The sequence below is a fragment of the Centrocercus urophasianus genome, unplaced genomic scaffold, assembly GCF_019232065.1.
Source record: "Centrocercus urophasianus isolate 14NV4802_14NV808 unplaced genomic scaffold, USGS_Curo_1.0 seq_10, whole genome shotgun sequence".
In the NCBI taxonomy this organism is placed as follows: domain Eukaryota; kingdom Metazoa; phylum Chordata; class Aves; order Galliformes; family Phasianidae; genus Centrocercus; species Centrocercus urophasianus.
The window spans coordinates 52,312,464-52,333,873 of NW_024884142.1; the positions used below are offsets into that span (position 1 = coordinate 52,312,464).

General features: G+C 39.1%; 1 protein-coding gene across 3 annotated transcripts in view; it reads right to left on the bottom strand.

Moving 5' to 3' along the window:
- Window positions 1-712: 712 nt before the first annotated feature.
- The window catches only part of SYTL3 (synaptotagmin like 3), a 30,378-nt gene continuing 9,680 nt past the window's right edge, over window positions 713-21,410 (bottom strand). For 2 of the 3 annotated variants that reach the window (XM_042837553.1, XM_042837635.1), the window contains 12 exons: window positions 18,807-18,858; window positions 17,378-17,444; window positions 16,714-16,786; window positions 13,628-13,752; window positions 11,122-11,265; window positions 8,242-8,420; window positions 6,485-6,587; window positions 4,433-4,603; window positions 4,115-4,229; window positions 3,109-3,217; window positions 2,399-2,601; window positions 713-1,016 (listed from right to left, as the gene is read on the bottom strand). In XM_042837553.1, coding sequence (XP_042693487.1) covers window positions 886-1,016; window positions 2,399-2,601; window positions 3,109-3,217; window positions 4,115-4,229; window positions 4,433-4,603; window positions 6,485-6,587; window positions 8,242-8,420; window positions 11,122-11,265; window positions 13,628-13,752; window positions 16,714-16,786; window positions 17,378-17,444; window positions 18,807-18,858 — 1,472 coding nt within the window. In that variant the 3' untranslated portion in view covers window positions 713-885. The remainder of the gene's footprint in view (window positions 1,017-2,398; window positions 2,602-3,108; window positions 3,218-4,114; window positions 4,230-4,432; window positions 4,604-6,484; window positions 6,588-8,241; window positions 8,421-11,121; window positions 11,266-13,627; window positions 13,753-16,713; window positions 16,787-17,377; window positions 17,445-18,806; window positions 18,859-21,410) is intronic. The other variant, XM_042837720.1, reaches the window with a different exon arrangement.

Sequence of the window (21,410 nt, forward strand, 5' to 3'; positions counted from 1 at the left end):
GGATAATACTTGCTGTACTGACAAATGGTGACCATCTTCACCTCAGCCCCAAGGGAGAGGTAAGTAACAGCAGCACCAGGTAAAGCTGTATAGATGAGGTTTCTGACTGTAACGCTGCTTTGCTGGAGGCAAAGGGAACAGGCAACGTGCATTTCCACCAGTTCACATGAATAAGTGATAAGCTGAGCTGTGCCATACACCATATGGATCCGTCTGACTTGTTAACACCAGTTGACAGCAGCTGCTGGTAAAAACAAGGAACTTTCTCTATCAGCATTTATTCTATTAGCTGATGTGCAGCACTCCTCCCACCAAAGGAGAATTTATAACTAACCAGTTAGCACAGCACACGTTGGAAAGCTGTGAGGCATGCAGGCCAAATTGTTTTCAGATCATTAGTATGGGCACTGGAGATAGTTCTGAAGTACTGCTTGTTATAATTTTGCAATAAGAGAGGAGGTAGTTTTTACTTGCCTTTGGTGACAAAGCATGAAAACTGGAGTGAAGTAACTTTTTTTTAATAAGAAAATGATCATTTATCTCTATGCAATATTCCTTATCTATGTTTGAACAACTGTAGCTCTGTGTCCAGAAAGAGAAAGCTGCATACCATCTGTCTACTAGTGCCTTGTCAGCATAATGCCTTTCAGTTTGTTACTCTTGAGAAACAATATTAACCTTTATCTCCAGGTAAAGTATAAGATAACAAAGCTTTAGATTTTTGAGAAATAAAACCTTCAGTATCACAACCGTTCAAACTTACAACTCAATTCCCCCAACACAGAAGTAGGTACTGTTGTGTACCCTTTCACCATGCTTAGAATGTATATGCACCACTCCAACCCTGAATATCACCCACTGAGAAGGGAAGGCAGGCCATTATCTTCATGATTTAAAGTTTTCCATATTTGAATGCAGTATCAGTGTAAAGTCCATCCACGTGTTTGGCCTGCGCAACACTTCTTCCCATTGAAGCACTGACGGAGAAATGGGGTCTGCAAAACCAAGCAATTGCTCTGCAAGAAAGCAAAATGAAAGGTCACGGGGCTGCTTTTCACTTCACCTTACCCAAAGATTTTATTAGAGTCAGGCCCAAATGACTGCACAAGCGCATTCTCCCAGTTCTTAGGCAATTTCAGCAGTTCTGGAGTTCTTTGTGTCTTATTTGCAATAAACTGTAGCTACACTCCTGAAGCATCATTTATATGCTGTTAGACTTGGATCACTCAGTGAAGAACTCAGTCTGCAGCAAAGAACTTAGCCAGAAGGAGCAAACGCACAATTCAAAAGTGGTAGAATAGGTTGGTGCCACTTCATCTTCAGTGACTGTAATGCGTTACTAGGCTAGGACATGGATAATCGCCGTCACTAATAAGCTCTAACAGAAAGGCAAACGAAGTAGTGTAGCAAGGCTACAGAGAGAGTGATGAGGTGCTGGAACAGGCTGCCCAGAGAGGCTGTGGATGCCCCATCCCTGGAGGTGTTCAAGCCAGGCCGGATGGGGTCCTGGGCAGCCTGGTCCAGTATTGAATGGGGAGGTTGGTGGCCCTGCATGTGGCAGGGGGGGTGGAGGAGGGGGGAGATTCATGATGCTTGAGGTCCCTTCCAACCTTGGCCATTCTATGATTCTATGAAGTGACTTGAATCTCCAGCTTAAGCCTTTCATCTCAAATACGAAAACCAGAGCATTTACTGTCAGCTGTCAGGAAAAGCAGACATGAGAAACCCCACTGGGCAATCAAATGTCAATACTTCTCTGTTCAACGATTAGTTTAAGTAGGGCCTGGTCACTGAGCAAAGGATTTCCTGTACATTTCTCAGCCTTCAGAAGGTTCTCTCTTTACGTTAGACCAGAGCTCGGACATGCAATAGTTCCTTTAAGACTTTTGAGCAACCTTCACTTTCTGTACCTTCTATCAGAAAATCATGTGAATGTAAAATAAACACAAATATCTGCAAGCTTGAAATCTAATAGACCGTTACTTCTTGAGCTCAGTTTTGATGCAGTTTATAGCATTTTTAAAACAGGCAATTTATAGAGAAAATCGCTCAAGAACAAGTCTTGAATCACCCACAGCTAGAGCTCTGTATGTATCTTTCATTCCCTACTCTATTTGCCTTCTGCGGGGCCAAACACTGACCCAGAACATTCCCATGCTAACAAATAGCTTTGCCTGTCAGTTCCCATTGATGACCTGGAGCTTCTGCACAGACTGAACTAAAACATACACACTGCTTCCAGCAGGATCAAAGCCTGAGATGCGAGTTGCTTAGGTCACAGACTGGGGGCTGTATGTCAGGCACATGCTAACAGCACAGTGCAAATATGGTTTAGAAGGTAAAATAAACATTTTTTTCCACTCAAATCAGCATCAGCATTTATCAGTAAAGAACTTACTTGCACCCAGCTTGACTCCCCCTAGGAACTGATCACGTGAGCCAAAAGTTGACTGGTCCCAGACAGTCAAGTGTAGACATGACTGCTGTAGCTGAGCTGGGGTAACATCAAAGACAAACAAGTGTTTCCACTGAGGACAGTCTTCTTTCTTCACCACAGGTGACTTTTGCTTTAACTCTGCTTGGTCTGAAAGGAGAAGACAGCTTTTCCCCCCCACCCCCCAAAAAAATAAATAAAATGCAAGTTCAGCAAGTTTACTGATCTAAGCAGTATTTCTCAATCAGAAAACAGAATGTTTGCAGTACTCTAATCAGGGTCCTTCGATTTGCCTTAAATAGCTTAAGTACAAGGTAGAACATGATAATATTCAGTTTCTTTTCTGGATTGGCTTTTTCTTCCCGCCCTCAGTGTGGGTCTCCACATCTGCTCTTCCTCTGTTGTCAGTGACTGTTAAAGGAATCTTTAGTGAACTCTAAATTTTAATGACAACAGCAAACTCTGATGTTGCACTCAGGACACCTCACTGCCCTGCTGAGGGCCGCTGTTCTGTAGATGCTCAAGTGTGAACTGGCACCACTAAGAACAAGTGTGACCAAGCGTGGACAGTGCCACTTCCATACAACAGCCTCCTGCTGAAAGCAAGTTAATTCCTACCTCTACACAGGATGTTTGCAATATTTTCCATTTGAAGTGTTAAGTCTCACACGTACCCTTTAACGAACGAGTTCAGCGTTCCAGCAGATCTCAGCACAGGCAAGTTCCTGGCCCCAAATATCATAACCTGAAGCTGGCAGTTGGAAAATTCTTGGTCTTTTTTTCCTGAAACAGGAAAGGTGACCACATTAAGTAACCAGTTAGTTCACTTGATATCATAAGATGTCACTAATTAAAAAGGAAAATTACAATTTTGATAAGGACTCACTGCTGCATAAGATGATCACTGCTCTGTTACAGCTCTGTTTACAGGGCAGGGACACAGGGAAATGCAGAGGGAAGAGTAGAAGAAAGCCAGCTGGTAGCTTAGGGGTTATTCAGAAAAAAAGGCAGTAGAACTAATCTAACAACTAAGTAAGGTCTTTCTATTGGTCCCTGCATGTTCTACGCTTCTGAACACAGCTTTACGAGGCCTCTAGACCCTTACGTACCTCATCATGAACCAGGGAGGTAAGAAATGAGGTTGACCTATCCACTGCCCTCAAAATGTCTGTGTTACTACATCAGCAGATGTTTGATCTGATCCACTACTTGAGTGTTTAACATACCGTGCAAGTCATCCATCACCAAGAACTGAATCTTGATTGCACATTTTGAACCTAACATCTTCTAAGTGAAACAATCTTCCTAAAATGAGACCATAGGAGGAAAGCCCAGGATGCTGGTTTGGTACCTTTGGAGCCATTCCCTTGCACCTTTTTCCTAAATCGGCAGTCTCTACCTCAGACAGTGAAACTACTGCATCTCCTTCAGAGCAACACCACAAGAAGCACAAGCTTGCCAGACATCTCAATGCACCATGCTGCAACCATTACAATGATTCCTTTTTTTCCGGCATTAAAAATAACAAAAAGTTGCAGCTGGCAAATGTTTGGATTGTAAAAAAACTTAAATGTAACATACTATAAACTGCATACAAACTCCATATGAGAACTGTCAGTTCTTCATCGGTCTCAATTCTTTTCTAGCCAAGGGATTCATGCACACTGGAATGTTTTATACCTTCCATCATCCACCTTCCAAACTGGAAATTTTTATACTGGGCTGGTACCGACAATCTTGCAGACACCAGGAGTTCTCCACTGTATTGAATAAGATTATCTTCAGGCTTTTCATGCTGAAGAATGAGAGACACAGAGATCAGAATTGCATTCTATTCCACATCATTCTCACAGCTCATTTATATATGTAGCAGGTCTTACTTGAGGGCTGGATTGACAACATTCTTGCCCCAGTGACCTCAGAAGGACGATCTCTTTCATAGCGCTCTATCATTACACCCACTTCTTAAGACAAAACTAAGCACAAATTAACAATCACCTTGGACTGGAGCTGGTACCAGTTGAATGACCCCATTGAGCTGTCTTCAAAACTCCACGCTGCCAACGGAATCACCACTTCTCCCAAAAACACCCTGTACTTGAGTGCTCCTGCATGCCACACAGAGATCTGAAGCTGCCGGCTTCCCAGCTGGGAGCGCTCGATCTTGTACTGGAAAGATAAACAGCATTTAAAAGCTGTAACAGGATGAATGCTCACAGGATGTGCACAGGCAGCCCAACTAAAGCATGGCTGAAGGCACCTGGATGCAGACAGAACTATGCTGTCTGAACGTGCTTTGCAATTTACCTGTTACCTCACTCCTTAAATGCTAAAGTAATGCCCCATGCAAATGGAAAAAAAACTACATTCCAAAAATACCTTGGCCTGCACTGCTAATTATTAATCTGCATCTTTAAATCATTCTTGACTATTTTATAGGTTTTGTTTTGTTTTTTTAAATCATTCATTTTTTTTTCTATTTTACACTCCCAGTACAATTTAACTGCTACAGTTGGAGGTCAGTTCAAGATTGAGATACCTAACAAAGGTCTAAAACTTCCATTCTGGTCAGCGGAGGCGTACTCAGTGCAGTCAGTATGAGCAAGGAAGTAGTTCAGGAGACCTGTCATTACAGCCTTGATCTACTCCCTAAGCACAGTTAGAGCCCTTCGAGGTGTCATTAGGTACCTAAGATACCCACAACGGATTGCTAAGCACGATACCACCTACAGGTGACCTGGAAGCCAGAGTCGATGGCATGGCTACAGGCATTGCTACCAACACTGAGGTGCTGAATCATAAGCTGCCTGTAGGCTATGGGACAAACAGCCCTGAATCGCTCCAGTGGCTCCTGAGAGCACCTTGCTTTTCACTAACACAGCCTGCTAAGTGCAGGTGTCTGGATTTGCAGCCAGAGATACCACTGAGGTGGATCTCAGCTTTCAAGTGTAGTTTATCTGCACTGGCACTATGTTCAATCCATTTCCACATGTTTAAATCAATTTAAATTATTTCTAATTTAACTAACCTGAACATTTACACAGCCAGCTTGGACATGGCTCTCATTGCCTATCAGCTCTGCATTACTCAGGCATTGAAAAAGGACTATGAAATAAGAACCAAATATTTCAATGGTAGGTACTTTTTTCTCCCAACTTAAGCCCAGATATTCAGACATACTGAAATTTTCATGTAGTTCAAGGAGAAATATTATAAACTTGTCCCTCCATTAATTTTGTTTCCTGCCTGTTACAACGTGTTACTGAAGAACACATCATTTTATTTGCTGCTGCAGCTCACTGATGCACACAAAGAGACGGGTTTACAGTGATCTCTGCACAAAACTGGAACAGGAAACAACCAAACGACCTCAGCTCTGTCTGCTGACAGTACTTGGCTTCAGCTTCACATCCAATTAAGTGTCTGTGAAATGAGAATAATGGCTTCTATGTTCTACTCAATGTTGTTACAAGGTTGCTGAAGTAATAGCGTAAGGCACTAATGAATTCAAATCATACCTACTGTTCTCTGATGGGATTACTAATGTTTGAAATGAGACGGTCCAAAGAGTCTGGTAACAGCCTCACAGGGAAGAGGGAGCAGAAAACATTTTAGCAAAGTGGAATTCAGTCAGCATTCAGCTAACTGCAGAGAGACGCTCCCTAGGACAGTGCATAAAAGGGGATCAACTGAAAGGGATAGCAGCATATAATTAATTGTGCTCTGCAATGCCCTCAGTTCCCGAACACGCCAAATAAGCGTGTAGAAGACACTACAGAAGACACTTTGCTTTTGCCATAAGGTAACACATTCGTTCAGTGTTTTCATGCACTGAAAAAACTTAAAAGCAGATTTAACTGAGAGTTCACCATTTATTAACGTAATTCCAAAAGCATTTGCAGACAGAAACCCATCATTTTTTAATGGCTGCTGTCACTGACTTCTAAAATTGGCCCACCAAGACATTTCTGAACTCACAGGACTGTACCTCATAGGAGGAGACATTAGCATGGAAAAGCACATTTAGCAGGACACAACTGCAAACAGTACCTTCAAGGTCTCATCAAATTCTGGATCCACTGTGTTCTTTTTGACAGCTGTCTTCCGCTTACTCCGAGAAGATTTATCAGGAAGTAAATAAACCTTGACATACCTTGAGAATAGAGAAGTCATACAGAATGTGACCAGAGGGTGATAAGTAGAAGAGCAACTAAAGTGTTTGAAATTACCTTAGTGTTGATTCAACAAAAGACAGTTTAAAAAGTCTTCTGGAAGCTGAGTTGAACCAACATCAAGCATCAACACCATTTAACCATGTTTAGGTCATTTAACAATTATGATTTAAGCATTATTCTCCATATTAAGGAGTCCAATTAAGGAGCCATGTTTATGTGCTTCAAAATTGATCAGTATTAGCAATAGAGAATGATGACTCACAATTTGGCAGGCAAATTTTTAAACCGGTGTTTGCGGTACGTATTTCAGATAACATGAGTTAGGCCAATTTTTAAATGACCTCTTAATTAATAAAGAGTTAAGATAAGAGCCTCATATAATCAGTGCAGAACTTACAAGTATTCCCTATTCTTTCCAAACCTATCTATAGTTAAAACTACTTTTTAAAATATACAGGTATAAGGACTTTTAGCTCCTTACTCCGTCATCCCAGATCAATTTAATTAAGAAGTAGACAGTCAGACTTCAAACTAGCCAACCAGCTAAACAATTCAACAGGTTTTAAACACAACTTATGAGTTTGTCAGTTGTTTTTGTCTTTTTCTGTCAAGTGCACTGACGGTACTTTCTGTGTTGGCTTGGAAACCAAGATAAATATATGAATACATGAATATGTACCATTAGAGAACATGATGTTCACTGCACAGCTCTTCCCACATCACTTTTCAGGCTTCGTGCAACTGTTTTCCTTGCTAACTCACCAGGGAACTTGGAGAACTTTGACCCTTTCCTGAAACACTCCCACAATCCTGCTTCATGATCTGTTTTTTCAGCAATGTTCTTTTCCTCACCAAGCTCATCTTTATGAGCTTCCTCCACAAGATATGCAAAGCCACATTCCTTCTGAGTGAAGGTGACTGCAATCATGTGACAGCAGGGACAAGAATGTGTAGTTAGGCATTCTGCATGGTGATTTTCCACAAATGATTACTGCATGGTCAGAGATCATTTAGTAACAAACAAACAAATCACCAAGGCTTAGCCATCCAACCAGTCATTTTACCCACAGAAGTAAGCATATTACTTCTTGTGGCAGTACATAATTATTAAGCACCTTTAAGCTTTAAGAAGTGCCGCAGTATCTGAGATTTCCATTCTTATTGATGAGGAAGGCGGAAGCACAGAAGTAGTGTGCGTGCAGTCAGTGTGTCTGGCAGTAACCCACACTGAGTCAGAGATAAATTAGTAACATGGTTCACCTTTCAATTTTCCATCTCGTATTTTAGCTGTCTGTGTATTAATTTTGCAGGCACAAGTTAATAGCTAGAATCTAAACTGCCACTCTCAAGATCCAAAGGTGCTCATCAGCAACACAGATAACCAACTGCCTGCTTGCAGGCAGGCAAAGAGACAGTTAATAGCAGAAATGTGTGAGAACAAGTAGAGCTAATGTGAAACGTGTGCTTTGCAGTGCAGAGAGGTAAAAAGTGCAGATATGCACTGGATGTTCTGAAAGTCTTGTTACAGCATGCCATCATATATGAATCCATTTCAATTACAGCGTATGTAAGTACCCTTGAAACAATAAGCAAAATATTCTGTTTTTTTCTCCTTCTCTATAAAATACTTACGGGTTACATTTTTTCTTTCTCTCCTCTCCATAAGCCAGATTCTTGCATCCTCTGATGCAAATTTCTAAGATGCAAGCCTTGAAGATGTATCTTATGGCAAACTCTATTTCTCCTGTGACGTTCGCTTTGCCAAAGTTGCCGGATTCAGTGCAAGTGCTGTTAAGACTATACAAACTCCCCTGAGAATAGACAAAATGTCAGAAAAGTAGCTTCAGATCTAGAATAATACATTTATTTCTCTCAAATGTCAGTACTACCTTGACTGCTACACAGCTATTGGAAATCATGAAGATTTCAGATAACATGCATAAAAACCATTCCGTTGCTTCCATAGGAGCCCTAATTATAACTAATCCCAATTCTAATGTTCTATTAAACTCACTACTCTACTACTCACTATTCTAATTCCATTAACTCACAGTTAAGAAAGTACTTTCTTAGATTTCTAGATCTAGAAATTGTCTCCCAATAAAATTGCTATGTGGTTTCCCATCATAAAATGGGCTAAATACCTGAAAGAAAGAGAGCTGTGTCCACACTTACAGAAAAATCCCAAAATTTACAAACGCACAAATTACAGAACTAGACTGCTATTGATGCTTACAGCATCAATACAATAGAACCTGAGATGCTAGGTTCTATTGGATATTAAAGAAACAAAAGCATCAATGCACAACCAGTAAACACTCCAGAAGATCACTCAGTTCCATATAGAAATGACAGACTGCAGCAGATTGCTCAGGAAATATTAATGCACAAAGACATCCAGCTGTCTGGATGCGGGTTAGCACATTAGGAAGGTGTTTTCTGGCTCACCTCAGCCACTTTGTTCTCCTTTCATCTACATGCTCCTACAGGGCAAAGGTTTGGATGCTCTCCTTCCAGATAGATATAAACAGTATTTGTTTCTAGCATTTACAGAGGCCATGACACTGAAATAAACAGGAAGACTACAGCCTTTTCTGTGGCCCACATAACTCATTAGAACTATTCAGTCTTCACTGTAACAAACTGTCAACTGAGTCAGAATAATTTGGTCTCCATTCATCTATAATGGTGCTCTTCAAAATACACTCTAGCATCTTTTTACATATCATATGTCATGAGGACAAGCTTGTCGTTGGGATTTATCTCATGGTAACATCGTCCTAGATTGCTAAAATATCTGCATTAGACCACTCCTCCCTCTGAAAAACAACACCAACCCACACAGGGTCGGTTAACCAAGGAGTTCTGCATTGCACAACCCAGCAGCTAAGACTGCAGAGCAGCATTTACAAGATCAGACCTTTCTTCTGTGCAGACGCTCCTGCCAAAATGTTCTCTTCAATGCTGCAGATGTGCTAACTGGTCATTTTAATATTCATGGCAACAGCTTACTTAAAGAAGCTCTCAATTCAATCTTATAAGCTCAAACCTGATGGAACAAGGATCAGAGTGCTTATTAAGGAAGTCACAAGTGTTAGGCTGTTGTGACCTGATGCAAGTTGCACGTAATCTTGCTCTCACCACAAGATGTGTATCAGTGCAATCTCCCTTGCAGCTCTTTTATATCCTGACATAGAATAGCTTTATTCTTCTGATCAAAATATTTATTTTCCACAAAAATCTTTCACTAAAAAAAAAAAAAAAAAAAAGTGCATTTCCATCTTACGTATCTTATTAGAAGTTCTGCACACATGACCCAAAATTTATTCCACAGGCCCTCATATTCTTAAAACCTGGACAGCTATTCTGATGAATGATATTTGGATTGAACGCCATTACATTCATCTCCCACCTGATCAGAAATCATGTTTTATACATATTCAATCAGTGTAGATATCACTCATACTTTTGCTTTGTAAACTAGGATTTAGCAATGAGCTATGCACTACACTCCTGCTGGCATGACTGGAAATAATATCATACTGTGTTTTGGAAGACATACTTTCATGGAGCAGTCATTAACAACAAACATTTACTCATAAGAGGAACTTTACTATTAAAACTGGGTTGTGGTTGTCTATAGCCTAGTTCAAACGACTGCCAGCAGAATCACAAGTGCCCCCCAAAAGCGCTGTTCATTTGCCAGTGCAACACCTCAGCCTCCCCAGCTCGGTAAATAGGAAGAGAGAGTCCAAATCCTTGTTTTTTTTATCCCCTGTGAAGTGAGCAGGCTGGTTTCATTTTGATTCCTCAAAAGCCATTTTAGTTCTCTTTTTTACAAGATCAGTCACGGATTCTTTGGACACTTCACCCTGATTAACCTCAACACTAATACATAGAAATTAGCAGCCAAGGTTAATCACAGAGACTTTAAAGGATGGACTGAATTCATTTACAACTAGCTTCCTTCTCTGTAATTTTCAGTATTCAAAATGCCATCCACCAGAGAAGTTTCAGTAACATCCTCTAAGCCTATCAGCTGTTCCCCTGACTTCCTTAACTGCCAGCTTTCTCTTCATTCACCAAAGTTCTGACATTTGAATTTCCACTGGCATTTGCACTACCACACCTCTTGCAGAATAACAAAAGCCTTCTGTTAAATGAAGTAATAAGAAAAAGAAGCTGGCTACTAGTCTAGAAAGAATCACGTTCAGGATCTCAACACTAACACAAAATGGAAAGAATGTTAGCTGAATTTGCAAGACTCAGAGGAACCTGATATATTAGTCATTCATTATTAATGGCCATACCTATCTACCAATTATCTGTTATTAATTTTATTGGGCTTGTGCTGTGAATAGTTCAGTGTTTCTACAATGACCTTGCCAAAAGCATTTTATCAGAAAGAAACTCAAGTAAAATTCATACATTCTGTAATACAAATCAATATCTTAGCTTTTACATTGATCTCCATGCAGTAACTGTTCTGTTGTGCTTCACGCTTAAACTTACATGTCTCCTACCATCACAGAAAACAGCATCACTTGTGGGACTGGTTGTTATGTCGTCCTCTTGCTTGCAATTCCTTTTGGTAAGAATTTCATTATCATTTTGAGCCCCATAGAAGAGATCTTGAAGACTGGGTGTACTTTTCTTCTGTAAAAGATTCAACAATTTATTTTGGGTTTTACTTGTTTTTTTGTTTTGTTTTTTGTTTTTAATAAAGAGAAAAGCCTCAGTTCCTTCAGAATGGTATCACACAAAAATTAAGTAAATATCTACAACTCGCATTGATCAATGTCACACAGATGGCACACTTCCAAGATAAATGTAGCAACTTCATTTAAATGTTGACTTACAACATGCCCATTTCAGCTAGCAGTACATTCATTACATCCATCATTCTTTAAAATCAACACGCCACCAGCTAAGCTGTGGTTCACTACCACAGTAATTGCTAATCACAGTCTGCAAATAACATACCAGAAGTAGTAATACATCAATAAAAGGCCCTACTAAACTTTAACAAAACAGTAATTTTGGAAGAAAAAAAAAAATAATCTTGCCTCCAGGAAAATGAAAATAGTATTTTGTAAAATGCATGACACATGCCCATGTCTATTTATGCAAGAATGAATGTAGGTTGAAAGAAACCTGAAAATAGAACCAGACTGACAAATTCTTATTTAGCTTTGATTACAGAAAAAAAAAAGATCTGAGTTTTTCTTGATTTTAAGACCATTCACTTTCTCACTCTTCCCACAAAAACCCTGATAATTGGTAGAAAATAAAAAAATGTAGTAGCAGAACACCTTGAGATTTACTTTCAGCCACCCCTGTTCCAAATAATAATAGACTTAATAGAATGAAGGGCAGGAAGACTGGTGTATACGGCTCACTGTGACACAGCATTACCCCTGAACAATAAAACCTATGAAAAGGGCACTCATGGTTCAAAAGAGATTGAGCTGAGAAATTTTAGAGTTAGAAGCTAAGAAAACAACTGTATGACAAGGATTATCCAAAAGACTAGCAAGACGATAATGTGACTGAATCAACAAAACGATAAGGATTTATCTGCATGAAAAAAGACTGTATACATTTAACAAGCCTAGGAAACTCTCCTGCACCACCAGCAGAAAGCACGAAAGGATGAGAACAGCCAGAGACAGTTGACATGTTGAGACTACTTCTGAAGAAACAGGATGTAGAAAATCCAAAGCAGTATGCCGTTATTATAACACACAGAAATTGTTATGCGTAATAACTACTGCACCTTACAGATGAATATAAGAATTCATTAAGTTTCCTTGCAAGAAGGAAAAAGACAGAAAATGTAGCCAGGATATAGACTCAAAAAGAAAACCTGAAAACAAAGTATTTCTCAGCAGTGAGATTTTCGCCTGGTTTTTAAAAATCTGAAACACCAATTTCACTCCCTAACCAAAGCAAACTGCTTCATGCTGCATTTTAGCTTCTGCTTGAATTGTAAAGACTTCTCTGTTAAGTGAAAAATAAATGACTGACAATGCAAAATAAATACCAGTGCCTAAGCTTAGCATCAGATCATAAGCAAGACTCGCATCCAGCCCTAATTCTGCAGCAGCACACATCTACTGTCACAGGAGCAGTAACCCACAGGTACAAATACACCACAAACAGCTTCTAAAGCCTGCTTGTTTTTTCTGTGAGTTAAGTATAATAGAACTTAATTCTATTTATCTATCTCTAAAAAGAACTTAGATTTATTTGACGGACTTAAAGAGCTGATAATGGGAGGCCATAGGAAGTTAATTGAATAGCATTTTCTAAATTCAGTCTTCAGGCTTGCTGACAGCGGTTGAGATTGCATTATTTTTTTCTTCTATTATTGAATTTAACTGTAATCTCTTTCAACACTAATCTAAAGGAATCAAGCTGAGACCATACCACAAATATGGAAACCTTACATGAGAAACAGATCTTGCTCTTTAGACCAAAGTGGTTCCCCAGTCTTATACCCTACGTAATCAAAAGGGCAGCTACATCTATTATTTCCTGGTCATTCCTAGGAGAAACATGCATACTCTAAAGGGGGGAAAAAAAATTCAATTAATTCTCTGAAAGATGAAAGTACTTTCTGGCATGTTAATAAAGGTAAATGCCAGATTCTCCACCTGGGATGAGGCAACCCTGGACACGAAACAGAGAACTTCTGCACAGTCTAACAGTCCCATAGAGCAGATGACAATTAGCCCCAACACAGGCTGTGAGCACCCGAGAGAAAATCGGCCCATCCTCTCCCCATGTAATGGTCTTTGTAAAATCACAGTTAACATTTCAGATCCGGGCTGAGACCAAGTGTGGAGACTCAGTAAAAAATCACGTGAGGAATCAGAGCTCTGGCCACAGTTAGTGAACATTAGCTGAAGCCCTGCTCATAAATAAAAGTAAATTCCCAGCATGCAAGTCACGATTCTTGAATTCTACTCCTGAAACAGCTCTTGCAGCTAGAGTTTGTGTATAACAATTTGGATACCCTGCTTGTAATGTTGATGGCAGTGTCAGACTGGCTCCTCCTCTGCTTCCTTCTTTCCACGTTATGTCCATAATCTGTCGTTAGCAGACTTCTGTCAGCCATATCATTCTGGGACTTGGAGATCTCTGAAATGAATAGAAAAGGAAGTCTCTAGAACAAATAAATACTGCTGGCAACCTTTTAGATTTAAAGACAAAGAACATCACTTTCAAACTTTTATCCTAGAGTTTTGCTACAGAACTCTTAATGAGAAACAAATGGGACGTCATGTACTCAACTCATTTTGTCCAATTATCATTTGCCTGCCTGAATCTTTCCTGCTATTTAAACAGAAATTACAGTCTTCGTTTCCTTTCATCACAGCTGCTACAAGAAATTGTTTCATGCTATCAAATACAGTCTTCTAACAGAAAGAGCTACTACAGTTCCTATATACCATTTGATTTGTGAAGTATTTATGTTGGTTCAGGATAAAAGTAAGGTCACTATAACAACACGTAGCAAACTTGATAATGGAAATTAGAAAGCAGAGGCACTGAAAAATATTTAGAAATTTGTTCAAAACATGAACAACAGAGATTACATACTCTGATCCCAAATCACATATACTTCTCAAGATGAGAAGTAGCCCTTGTTGACTTCAATAGCAATACTTATAAGTGCTAATTCAACTACATCTACTGTATTGTCAAATAAATCTACGGGACAATTGGACGTTTAGTGCACCGCTTTTTGTTTCTTATTCCACAGGGTATAGTCAGAACTTCATTTACAGGGAAGGGCAGCAGTCATCAGTACTTTCCGGAGATTAAAATCAGTAGGCATAGCAGCAGACACTTTGTCATAAATCCTAGCTAGTTTCTCATGAAGAATTAATAACTTTGAAGTGGTACATGACACAGCTATCACGTCTACTTCATTCCCAAGAAATAAATGTTCCTCCCATAGCACAAATCTCTGAGGAGGAATCTCAGACAGCAAACAGTATGTCAATAGCTACTCAAAAATAATGGCACTCTTAAGTGAGATTTTTAAAGCCACTTTGGATTACTTTTGTTCTTAGCAGCAATTAGTTGTCAGATATTTATCGTACTCCGTGCACCATTAAGGGATCATGTGCAGTATTTATAAGTAAGCTCAATGAAGTCATCCCCAACTGTAAGTGAAATCGGGTTTTTTGATTTTGATTATGTCTCAGTGGGAACAGAGACATAAAAGAGACTGGAGTGAGAGATTCAAGGGGAAATACAATCTAAGTAGTCGAACAAAAGCTTTCCTCACACTCTCTTAAAATGAACATGTTAAGAAACAGGTTATCAGGGGGAAAGAAAAGCATCTTTATTTTTCAGGTCTGTTTCTCCTTTGGCATTTGTACCCACTTTTGCACTGCAAGTAAAACCACAACCAGCATCGATCATTAGATTATAATCTTCTGTTGCTGCCAAACCATGCCAGAACAGGGAGGTAACATCATCATGAGCAGACTGTGCAACAGAGGCATTGAGCTGCACATGCTAATCCTTTGTTCATATTGCTCTCAGACATACACAAACATCGGCTACAGTGACAGAATCAGAAGCAGATTCAGAACTAAGTTCTCCAGGTTTATTTACAGCAATACATAAGAGCTAAGTGTATAAAAACCTCTGCAATCCAAGACATTTCTAAGTATGATAGAGAGAGCTAATTTTAGACACAAGTAACTGAAAGCATTTATGAGCACAGTGTCAGGTTTTACTGAGTGCCACACTGTCTGAAAAAGCTAGCTTCTTCAGTCAGAGAGCCCAAGTCCTTCCCTCTATTAAAACATACAGAAACTCTAATTATTGACTTCGGTGACTGTAACAGCCTGTTATTTTCTCACAAATTAAAAGGATCTTACCCTAACTGAAGATGACATCAATTGAGGTTCAGGGTTTCAGATACAGCTGAGCTGACCTCACAACCTGCTGCCACCCCCCACTCTGTAACTGCTGCTCTTCCCTCCCTGACCCCTGGCCTCATGGGTCTGGCACCCTCTGTTGCGTGTGCTCCATCTTATAAACCCTAACTTCAGACAATTTAACTCAATAAAACAGCAGAGAAGTACTCATTTTGTCTAGGTTAGTGGTCTGCTCTTTTAATTGGCTTTCAGAAAGGTCCAGAAACACTGGCTAATTCAGGTTAAGCAACGGCAGCACGAGGTCAGATACACAACAGATGAAAGATGTGGGGGTGCAGGACCTTCCTTTCAGTAGAAGTGAACTATTAAAATAACTTGCTGTGGTCCTGATAGGGTTTTGGACTGCAGTACAGTAACTGTGGGATACAAACAGGCTGTAAACTAACAGAAAGCAGGACACATTTATTCATTCAACTTAGTGCTGCCTTAGCCACACGCTTCCAGTGACAAAGCATCCCATTGCACCCTGAGCCAAATTTTTGTTCAGGAGAAAGATACTGTATCTTGCATAGCTTTAGTATGTATTCACATAGATACAACCTCAAATTTGTGTAGTTATGGAAAACAGAACAGGCCTTTTTGATGGATGGAAGAGGAAATGACACACAACAGCTAAGATAAGAGTAAGGAGGAAAAGTAGAAAGATACTAAAGCCAAATTTATTGAGATCTAATCTTATATTTGAGTTGTCAAAAATGAAGTTAGTGGAAAATACTAAGGTCGATTCAAGCACATGCAAATCTGCAAGCTCCTGTAATCTCCACAAAACTCAGAGGTATTTTTCCTCTGGTCATTGATGCCATTACTATCTTCATCACAAAGACAGGCTGCCCCCATTGCATAGATGTACATACATAGTCTGCACCCTAAAGAACAGCAAGCAGCATATATGAATGGAGTTAAAGGTTTGAACATCCAGTAAACTTAAAAATAACTTTATGCAGTCTTCTTACATCTTTACAAGAAATCATTCGTGGTTGGTAACATAGCTTACTGCTTTATTTTTCTGATTGGCTCACTCTTGGCAAAAGGCAAGTAGTCCATATCCTTTGGTTTGTAACTGTCTCACGGCCAACAATTTGGACAAAAAATTGAAATGCTCAACAATGTTATCCTAGAATACAAAGCAGTGAAAGCTACTTACTCTTTATGTGTGTTGTGAGAGACAAAAACAAGTTTTCCACAGATTTATTAAAACTTTTAGACTGTCCAAGTTCCTGCAAATGGAAAAGTTCAACTGTAAGAAAGCAAGCACAAACTATTTGCTGTTACACGTTTCCTCCTCCTGCTATGTACTGCTGAGAAAAGCCCAGCTTTGTTACCTTGCTAACCCCCAACAGGTGATAAAGAGACCACTGCAGGATCCACTACAGCCACATCTGCCCCAGGCTGAACAAGCTCTGGTCCAGCAGATTTTGCCTACAGGACAAGTGCTTGAGCTTTCTTGGTGCCTCCCTACTAAACATGTTCCCAGTTGATCAACATCTTTTCTTCAGTGAAGTACCCAAAACTCAGATACAGTACTCCAGATGCAAACATGAAGTAGAGGAGGTTAATCACTTCCCTCAAAAACTGGAATTGAATTGAAAACATCTCGCATGATAGACTGGAACCTTTCTTCTACTACCAATGCAGCATGAGGGGGAAAAAAAAAAAAAAAAAACAATATAAGAGAACATTTACATGGCAGTATGATGTTACAGCCTTTATCACTGCTTACTGCATTTCTTTAGCTGGCCATTACATATGAATGGAAGCATGAGAGGTGCATGAATATCTATGTATATTTTGCACATGTGTATGTTTACCTTAGCATTACTTCCTGCTGTGGATTCAGTGTAAGGAGGTGGAGTTGGAGGTACAACAGAAATTTTACTAGAAAGTTAAGAGACAAAAAACAGTGCAAAAATTAATATCTCATGCTAATGCATTGAGAAGTAAGCTAAATACATGCTCAGTATCTTTATTATCTGCCTTTCCTGTAAAATCTGAAGATATAGGTTCCACTGCATGACAGGCTTTTTTTTTTTTAATAAGAATTTATAAAGAAAGACTTTATAAGAATTCTTACAAAGAAAGACTGAATTAAGTCTGCCTTTCTTTCTCCTCAGTCGTGAGCCGTTCTAGGCAGAACTGTCAACTTAATACCATAGGAAATATACAATTCAGGATAGATTTTCTAGACTTCTTTTTGGCTAGCAGCACTGCAATCTGAGTTCCAAGCACTGAAATGCAATTCCTGTGCTACACACCCCATTTTTCTTTCAGATATGTTTTCAGAAAGCAGTTATCTTTATTTACAATACTAGGATACTTCCTTGCCTGTGTCCTGGGCTGTTTGAGGCCTTTTTACAGCACTACAGCCATTTCATCTGTTGTAAATAGCCCTGGTCTGTAAATAAATAAATACTTAAATCTGACTCCAGACTGTTCTCACAGCACAATCACAGACTCGAAGGGCAGCCAGCAAACTTCCTTTCGATTCCCTTTTACACATGCTGTATCTAGGCAAAAGCAAGTCCTTATGCAGCCCTGATCAGGCTCATAGACAGCTATCTGTAAGTTTCTGTCTCACGCATCTATGCTTTGCCAGATAGTTCTCATAAAATTGATGTAACCTCTTTGTATCTTACTTAAAAATAACAACAATTTAAAAAGAATAGGGTTTATTTTCTACAGTACCATTTAAACTAGATCATTATTCCATTATATATCACTAATGATAATTTGAGCATGCTTATGCTTAGGCCTCAAACCATCAATGGGTTATTTAGTATAAAGTAGAAGGGATGCACTCTCCTGAATATAGAGCTTCTTGTCTCATATTCATTGTAAAGCTATCAAAGCACCAAAATCTGCCATTGAGCAAATATAAACATTATTGCTTTTATACCTAAAAGATGAGAGGCAAAAATTACTGAAGTGGGTAAATCTGAACAAGGAAAATAAGTACACAAGAGATAAGAAGATCTAACAAAAATCCTACACATTCCTTCATTTCCAATCAATTAGAAACAAATACTCTAAAAACAGTACTCTTTTTCTGAACTTGAGACCCTTCCTATGGCTTGCCAAGAGAAGACTGTGCATTTTTTTTCCTGTATTTTTATCATTTGTACTTCAAATTTGTTCTTTATAATAATTTAAAGAAAAGTGATATCATGTGTTATAAATCAGCTCTATTTCCTATGCAAAGTCTTAGTGCCCTCAGAACATTTCTCCTTTCATGAGTATTACCTCAGTTTCTGATAAGATTTCAAGAGCTTTGCACCAGCTGTTTCATGCCTGCCTGGGAAGGAGAAAAAAAAGTCACTTAGCAACATCTGCAGTTATTAATGCCTACATTGCACTTTCTATAAGTCAGTTTATTTTCAGGAAATAGCCTGTATTTACAGGAGTTTGTGTACATGCAAATGTACACAATTCAATCAATCCCCGTCTCATAAATCAACATATGCCCAAGGCAACACACAAATCTCTTCTATAACACAAATTTTCACAGAATCACAGAATCATAGGGGTTGGAAGGGACCTCCAGAGATCATCGAGTCCAACCCCCCTGCCAAAGCAGGTTCCCTACAGCAGGTCGCACAGGTCGGCATCCAGGCAGGTCTTGAACATCTCCAGAGAAGGAGACTCCACCACCTCCCTGGGCAGCCTGTTCCAGTGCTCCGTCACCTCACTGTAAAGAAGTTCTTGCGCATAAATAAATTAAAATAAATTTTAATTGCAATTTCAGCTTTTCTCCTTTTTCAGGTGATGCACTCAGAGATGCTCTTTGCAAACCCTGAGGACAATCACATAAGGATGCCAATAGGCATCTTCAACTCGCCAAGCGAGTATGAAAACATAACTAAACCATAGCATGCAAGCATCAGGTAAAAGTTAAAGATATATTGCAAGAGTAGGCACATGGTTCCTACCATTTCTTCCATCTTAGGATAATTCCTTTCACCCTTCCTACTACAGAACTGGATGACAAAAGCCTTTTCCCCTCACGGGGAAATAGCAACCATGTCACATTCCTCAGATAAGCAGCCCCATAATGTTAAGAACAGCAAGGAGCAAGAGCTCCACCAGGCACAAACAGTGAAGGCTCACAGAAATGCAGTTTGCTCCTGAGCAATCATAAACAGAAAGAATGGCTAAATGCATGCAACGACCACCGCTGGAGTGGTTTTAATCATGAATCATTCCTAATAATAGCAATGCAGAACAATATCATGTGACCCATGCTTTGCTGAAAACATAGTTAATTACATTCCTCACAGGTAAGTAACACATTCTGGTGGTGGTAGGAACAATAACCAACTTACTGATGTTACAAATTTCAATCAGAACTCCAGATTTAATGCTCTATTATTAATAAGTAGTATCTGGATTCGTTGTAACATCAAATGATTCCTTAGATTTTTAACTGACTGATCAGTGAAAGCAAGCTATCACTTTCACAAAAACATGATTTTTAGGTAGAAGTTACACAAAATTAATAGAAAGCAGTCCAGATACAACTTTTTTTTATATATATATATACATTATTCTGCAACATTCACTGAGAAATTCACTGTAACAAACTCAGTTGATAGAGAATGCTCCACTAGTGTTTAAGCATCCAACCAAAAGGGGGCACTGTCTCTCAAGGCTTGAAGGTTACATAACTACGCAGCTGTTGGAAAGTTTTCCATTTGTTAACTCGTTTCACTACAGCAGCTGGTCTAATCAAAGGAAGCAAACAAAATTTACTGTGCCCTACAGGCTTACCTCGTGTACGTCCTTAGAATTTTGTAACTTCAACAACATCATTGTTAGGCTAACTAAGCAAAATGCTTCAAAGCACCCACAAAGCTCTGACAGTACAAGGTGAGGACATTCAGTATCTTGCAAAGTCAGGTTTATTTCTGAGGAAAATATAAGATTTCCCAACTGATTGTTAAAATTACCAACTACAGACTTTCTGAAGAGAATATGAGGGAAAATTATTAGTAATGGACAGAGAATACAACTGTGCTTTAAACAACTGGTCAACCAATACTTTAAAATCGGAAATTGTCTTAGCTAAAATGGAATCAATTTTTTGTTTGTTTTAATTGTCTTAGCAGACACCACAGATCAATTTCCCAAAACTGCTCTTTGGTGAATACTACTCAAAATTTGCCTGATTATATTCTTCCATTTATCCATTTCTTTCAAATCAGGTCTAGCAACAGATATTCAAGGTCCAGCACTTTCCTTTTTACCAGCTATTCTTATCTAGGTAGGGATAACCTAGATTAGATACAATACTGGAAAACAAACTGTAATATGAAAGAACAGTCAGGCACAAAGGGAAACAACAACACATCTCAAGAGGAGCTTCAAGGAAAGACAAAGGAAATCCTTTCCATCTTATTAGTCACTGTGGGTGAAAAATGAAGACCAACAGCCCCTTGGTTTGTGAATCACATTTGCCACAGGGCAATCCATCCACATCCTCTGTAATTTCTTTTAATGCTTTGTATTTTTAATCACACTGAAAAGACTGAACAGAAGGCAATCGCACAGCTGGCTGAAAGTAAAGAAACAGCTGGTGCTTTCAGCCCTTTGTTGGTTTATAGCTACACATTTTTCTTTATTTCAAACTTTCAAGGAATGATGGAATGGAACTTAGTGAAAATAATCAAAGATCTAACTTAAACAATGGATGCAAGATCATTTCTTTCCCGCACACAGACTTTAACAGGTTCAGATTTATTTCATGTGTCATTGTATTTCTTAGTAGCCTTATGTGCTCATCAATTCAAATTGGTATGGTCAATAATCTTCTTATTTTCATTACTCACACAAAATAAATTGTACTCTCCA